The sequence below is a fragment of the Pelecanus crispus genome, chromosome 7, assembly GCF_030463565.1.
Source record: "Pelecanus crispus isolate bPelCri1 chromosome 7, bPelCri1.pri, whole genome shotgun sequence".
In the NCBI taxonomy this organism is placed as follows: Eukaryota; Metazoa; Chordata; class Aves; order Pelecaniformes; family Pelecanidae; genus Pelecanus; species Pelecanus crispus.
The window spans coordinates 43,476,952-43,483,662 of NC_134649.1; the positions used below are offsets into that span (position 1 = coordinate 43,476,952).

The 6,711-nt window shown below is 53.7% G+C and overlaps 1 protein-coding gene across 1 annotated transcript in view; it reads right to left on the minus strand.

The window, feature by feature from the left end:
- ADAMTS9 (ADAM metallopeptidase with thrombospondin type 1 motif 9) overlaps positions 1-6,444 on the minus strand; it is an 83,551-nt gene extending 77,107 nt beyond the window's left edge. Inside the window, exons 1-3 of the mRNA XM_075713654.1 lie at positions 6,351-6,444; positions 5,839-6,227; positions 4,403-4,565 (exon numbers count right to left, since the gene is read on the minus strand). Of these exons, the coding sequence (XP_075569769.1) occupies positions 4,403-4,565; positions 5,839-6,227; positions 6,351-6,444 (646 nt within the window). The remainder of the gene's footprint in view (positions 1-4,402; positions 4,566-5,838; positions 6,228-6,350) is intronic.
- Positions 6,445-6,711: the final 267 nt, after the last annotated feature.

Below are 6,711 nucleotides of genomic sequence, written 5' to 3' on the forward strand. Positions count from 1 at the left end.
TGCTTGGTGGTTTCTGGAAAGCAACCTCAGCAGCCGAGTCACCGGGCTTTCCCACCTCCGCCAGCAGTGGGGCACAGCCAGCTCTGTGCAGGTAAGATCTGTTCCGTCCTGCGCTCATCTAAGCCCACGTCCAAAATCTCACCACTGCAGCGCAGACTGCTGGAAGGCCTCTTTGCTGGCTATGGCCCTTTGGCTCTCCTCCAGAAACAGAAAAAGCTCTAATCATCTTCCTACTAGTTTGGCACCATCAGAGTGTTATTGCTGCTTCTGCATGAGGAGTTTTGCCCGTGGTGGATATTCCCGCTTTAACCACTCTCATTAAGGAGCCAGGACTCTGTGCAAGATCCTCACATGCAGCCCCAGAGCCCACATCTAACACCAGACTCTGGACAGGCACGGCTGACCACCAACGAGTCATGGGAACAGCTAGCGCTCGCTATATATTCAGTCCTTGTTTTATTAATCTCAACCACAGATGGGTCTTGAATATAAAAGAATTATGAAAAATGAGGCAAGAATAGGGAGGTATTTAACTAATGAAGCTGGGAATGGAATGGAAAGCACAGATCAGGAGAGCAGAAAAGTGAACGTACTGGGAACAAAGAAGGAGCTGCCCAAAAGAGTTCATTCAGGAACCCTGCACCGGGGTCACAGTAAAAGCTGCAAGGTATTTGCAAAGTTTGGAGCAATAAAATAGCTGAGCATGCAGCAGAAGTGGGGAGACGAGAAGCCCAGCTCTTGCATTTATACTCATGGCCAGAGGGCAATTCTGGCTTGGTGCCACCAGGCAGGGAGAGGCCATGTCTATCTCGGAACAAGGGGTGACCAACAGGCAGAATGATTGAATAAAATTCAGCAAAAGGCCAAAGCTATTACAAAACCCAACAAAACTGGAAGAGCTCCAGAGAAGCCATCAACCAAAAATACACGTATAAACGTATCAATGACAAAAGTGTGGGAAACATGAGAGAAAGGAGCGGCAGCAGAAAGGGACACAAGACACAGAGCAAGAGGTGGCCTGAAGTGGTTTATTTAGGCGATGAGCAGAGGCAGTGTCCTGTTGGCATCTGGAGCTGGACATCTCTCTGCAAGACCAAACCTTCGGGGTTTCACATGGAAACCGGTGGGTAGGGCTTGCTGGTCTGCTCCTGGCAGGACGTCAGACTGGATAGGGGGGGTCGGAGAGCTGCTGCTGGCCCCCCAAAGCCGGCCGGCACGGCGGGCACAGCTCCCTGCGGTGCCACAGGATGCAGCTACGCGGCTTTTATCATCGGAGTCAGATTGTTCCTCTGCGGGGCGCAGGAAAGCTCCGCTCTCCAGCTTCGCAATGAGACACTTCCTTTTTTTCTTTTTTTAGGATCAGAATTTCTTTCTCTTCCTCCTCCACCTCAAAAAAGCGGACATTTAATAATTTGGATCGGAAAAGCTTGCTATCGTGAAGCGATGGGTGGTAGCGGCGCTGCACCTAGTGACATCATGCTGTCAGCCTGGCCAAGTCTTCATCCCGTCAGGGCTATTCAGTAAAACACAACTAATTATTCTGCCAGATCCTCGACCAGATGACAAATTGATTCACGGTACTAACTAAAAGAAGGGAAGGAGGCGAAATTGCACCATTTCCTATGACTGAAACTACATTAACCCATTACCCCAAGGAAAACTTTGTCAAAAGTTTTTATTGCGGCAGTTGAGCTATACGCCAGACGGCTGAAGAGCATTGCCAGGAGACCCCGGCGCTGTGCTATGAAAGTTCATATGCAGAGCACAGTTTGCATTTGATATCCATCAGCGTTCAGAGGAAAAAGGTCTTTTTTTTCAGAACATCTGCAGAGTATCTCAAATGTCAGAGGACCTAAAACTGTTATCAGAAACTGCTAATTAGAACTTAACAAGATCAAATACCTGTTTTTCTAAGCTGACCTGAGGATGCTGAAAACTAAAAGTAACACGAGGGAGACCGCTGGAAATGAAAGCTTTTACTCAATCTGTCAGTCAACTCACAAGGGAAACTTTTCCTGGACACTACAAGAAGTCTATAATTACATCATCATAGCAAGGGCACACCAGTATGTTGCTTATTAATCATTTCCAGGAAGAAGACTATCAGAAAGCCATTCTTAATAGCACCACTGCCCGGCAACGTGGGCTCCCTTGCTCACTGCAGGGTGGGTACTTAAGATTTCCCTTGCACGAATTTCCTCTTTGAGCAAATTTCAATCCCTGCCAGAAGCCTGCAATGCAAACGCACCTTTTCACATGTTCTTCTGACAAAAGGCTGGATTTGCACAACACCCTACAGCTATAAAAAAAAACCCTCTAAAACTCTCACAAAACTATTCTTCTCTGGTAGGAGTGACACATGCACCCCGTCCAAAACAGTGAGTGCTGCTAGATTTTGCATTTTCCTTTCTGCTCCAAAGACACATGAGATACCTTCTCTCCATCAGACATAACCCCAGGGGGAACACCAAGGTTCAGCATTGCCCAAGTTGCCCTGTGCTTGTTCCTTAAATGAGGTGACCAAGACTTTTCACCATATGTGTATGACCGAAGCATCATTCCCTTTCAAAAACTTGGACAACGGTAAAAGGGAGAGGGAGAGATGGAGGGGAAGAGGACAGGAGGACAAGTAAGACTGTCACACCTATTTGGAACCCTTAAGCTTGTATTTAAGAGAAGAGACATCCTCCCTCCGCTGCACAAAGCAACTGAGAAAAGCACAGAAACAAAGACAAGCCAAAGGCAAAGCATGTTGGAAAAGAGGAGAAGGAGATATACACCACATAGGTAATATCATAGATGGAGTATTGTTCTTGTGAATCATGGTCCAGAAGAATAATACCCTAAATACAAGCTAAGATACGCGTAAGCGGGGTGAAATACAGCAGACTATTATAACTACACAGAATAAAGTCCACAAGTGAATGTCAGAGCCCTCCCAGCTACCTTTGATTCAATGAGTCCTGTGATCTGCTGCTCCGTTCCTCCAAGGGCTACTGATGCAATGTGCCAGATTCCGTGTTTCTTTCCAACTGTTCTGAGTCTCCTGCATCTGATCTCAAAGAAGGGAGCAGAAACAGCTGGAAGAGAGAAACCAGAATGGCATAGTCCAGCAGCAACCCTTGGAAGAACAAACAACGACAGCCTTGTGAGAGGTACCATTGTCCCCCAGCACGTATGTTTGCATGTGGACATCTATCCACATGTCTTCTAGAAGAAACACATGTTGCTAGTGCATCAGCTCTGGCTGGTCACAGAGCACCAGAGCATCTTCTGACTCGGCACACAATCAGCGCAAGCTGAACAGACCGACAGCTCAACAGCACAGCCACGATCCACAGTCATGGGTGCCAAGAGAGTCACACATGCTAAATGCAGTCTAAGTTTGGCACCACACTTCTCCTCTGGTGGTACCTTTACTCCCTGAGTAACTCCACCTGCTTTGCAGCACATGAGCAGCTCGCAGCCCGCGCAAGGGAAGCCAGTCAAGGTCTACTCTGTTTAGGCTTTAAAGCTCCTGTAGATCCAGCTGCAGGCCAAAGGACGGCAAAACAGCAGGTGAAACAGGAGACCGAAGGAATAAGCTTCTTCAGAGAGAACTTTTGCTGCCAAAGGAGAGGATTAGTTGTGAAAACCAGGAAGTCAACGAAGCAGAGAGCGGCAGGAGGCCACTGCAGATAATAGGGACAGTAGGAGCAAGGCTATTGCTCACCAAGGCACGTGAAGGGGAGATAAAAAGGCTTGTGCTCTTTCATATGTGCAAAGACTAGAAAGAGGGAGCGAGGAGTTCAGGGAGATGGTGCTGGTGGAGGAAGGGCCACAAGGAAAAAAAAGCCTTTGAAAATGAACCATGGAAAAGTGATTAATAAGGGAAGAACTGTCAGGGTTGGTGTTAGGACCTTCTCATTTCCACTAGAAAGAAATGAGACATTGCAACTCACAACCAGAGTTGGGGAGGGAAGACCAGGAGCACAATGAGACCAAGACAGAAGGATTTCATTTAAAGGACAGAAACAGAATTTCAGATAGAAAGCAAATCAGATTAGGATGGTTAGAAATTACACATAGGAGAGGACAGAAAGCAAGTTTAAAGGCTCATAGGATATTTAAGGCAAGACAGCCCGAAGGATCTCTTGCCAGCCTTACAGCAGGGATGAAATGGAAACCATAACATTTCTCCTGACCGCAACTTCCCTATAACTGATTACTAAAAAGCACAGGAGCACCACATCTCTCCAGGACAGCAGTACTACCGCAAGTCCAGTCCTTGCACACGCGGTACCATTTCTAGAGAGGTCCCTCAACTCCACATCCCTTCTGTCCCACACAAACCTACTAATTACTACAAATTAGTTCCCTTTCATAAGCACCAAGTCATCAAGGGCAATAACAAAATGAATACCTGGAGTATCGCAAGTCTGCCTGTCCCCTGAAGAGTTGGTTGGAGGTATGCGGTGTCGGTAGACTAGGTGTGGTTTATTGTGCTCTTCTTCATACTCCTGTTCTTCGAGCGATAGCAGCGGCTCTACAAAATAGTCCCCATCATCAGACTTGAACGTGCCTAGCTGAGAGGGACCAGAGAGGAACAGGCGGTCAGCTTCGGGCAACGCAAACCATGGAGCAGGACTACCCAACAAAATGAGTGGTTAACGAGGGAGGTGCATGAGCACCTGGTTCTGCAGCGACCCCTGCGAAGGCATGGGCTGGAGCTCCAGCTCCTGTCACACCGCTTGCACCCACACCAGGCTGCACTGCTCCCTGCAGCCATCCTGCTAGAACATACGGAAAACAAATTACTAATCTGTAGGCAGGGAGCACGAGAGGGAGATGTCTGCCAGACCCCATACCTATGCCAGTGACGTTCACCAAGCCACCCCTGCCCGAGGGGAGATGGTGCTGCAGCGCGCTGGAGGCCTCGGTGCAGCCCCATCACATTGTGCTGGTTTTCATACAGCAGCTCTCCCCGAGACAAGCTTTAAACCCATAGGTAAGGACCAGAGGGAGGTGCCCAGCCAGTGAAATCCCTGCTTGTGAGAAGACACCAACGCTCCTAGTTGCACGTGACTCTGAATGTAGGGATTTGGCGGGTAAATAAAAGATAGCCGAGACAAAAAACATCCTGCCAGCCACCCTAGACTGGGACGCATGACCGGTAACTGGGAGGGAGGCCTGCCCGGCCAGGCACACGTGCGCTAGCCTGGGTGAACGCGCTCACCCGGGAGAGCTCCTGGACCAGATGGGGGCCAGCAGAGACCCCCCAGGGGAGCCCCTGGGACAGGCACCCCGGGGTGCTGGAAGGCGCCGGGGCAGACAGAAGGGTCAGCTGTGCCGGGAGCTCCTGCTCCCCCCTTTGCCAGCATCCCCCTGCGCAGAGGGGCACCAGGGGGGCGCCCGGGAAGCCTGCCCGCCTCTCTCCTCGGGCCATGCCCCTGCCCCGGGGACCCCCCCGTCACCCCTTTGCAGCCCATTCGGCGCCCCGGGGGCAGGAGGGTGTCCGTGCCCGGGGTCTGCGCCCGCTGCCCTCCCCCCGGGGGTGCCGCTGGGTGGCAGTTTTTCCCCCCAAAAGCCGCGGAGCCGGAGGGCTTCACCCCGCTGCCGGAACCCGACGGAATAATAAAAGCGGGGTGGGAGAAACCCCCGACGCGGGGCGAGCCGCAGCCGCCAGCCCCATCCCGCAGCCGGGGGGCGGGGGGAAAGGGCCGGCCCCATCCCCTCTGCCCACCCTCCCTCGCCCTGCTCCTCCTCCTCCTCCTCCTCCTCCGCGCTTCCGCCCCGGCGCGCCGCCGCTGGGCGCCCGGCGGGGCCGGGGCTGAGCCGGGAGCGGGCCGCGGGTCTCACCATGCCGGAGCAGAGGCTGATGACGGCGGTGTGCCGCGGGCGGGCGTTGACGTGCCCCCGGTAGAAGCAGTGCTTCACGTCGGCGTCGGCCGCCTCGGCGTAGAGGCGCCGCTGGTCGGCGGCGGGCTCTCCCAGGAGGCTGACGGTGAAGAGCGGGGCGATGAAGGCCGAGCTGGCCGTCAGGTTGAAGAGGAACTGCTGCCCGAAGGCGGAGAGCCTGTAGTGCGCCTTGGGGGAGGCGGCGGCGGCGGCCGTCCAGGCGTCGGGGGCAGCGCTGGTGCTCCGCCGCCGCCGCCTGAAGTGGACATCGGTGGGGAAGGGCTCGCCAAACTCATTCACCCGGGTAGGAGTCACGATCTCGTACTCGCTGAGCTTCTCCAGCAGCTTGGCTGCAAGGGAGGGGAAGCACATGCCCCTGAGCGGGGAGGCCGAGCCCCCACGGGGGGGGGGGGGGGGGCAGCCCAGCACCCTCCCCCCCCGGATTCCGCCCCCCTCCCCGAGCACCCCCTTACCTTGCCTGGGGTGCAGCTTCTGCCTCCTCGCTCCTATCCTCAAGCCGTCGATGAAGAGCGTGGTGAGTGCCAGCGCCAGCGGCGCCAGCTGCATGGTGCTGCGCGCTGTCCTCAGAGGAGAGCAGCCTTCCCCCGCTTTCCTCGGGCTCTTTTCCTCTTTCTTTTTTCCTCCCTTTTCCTTTTTTTTTTTTTCTCCTCCTTTTTTTTTTTTTTTTTTTTTTTTTTTTTTCCGCCCCCTTTCTCCCCCTCCCCGCCCCGGTGCGCGGCCGGGGGAAGGCGCGGAGCCGGGCGGCGTTAGGGGCGGGCGGGCCGGCGGGGCGCGGGGCGCCGGGGGCCGCGCATGGTGCGCGGGGGCGGACGG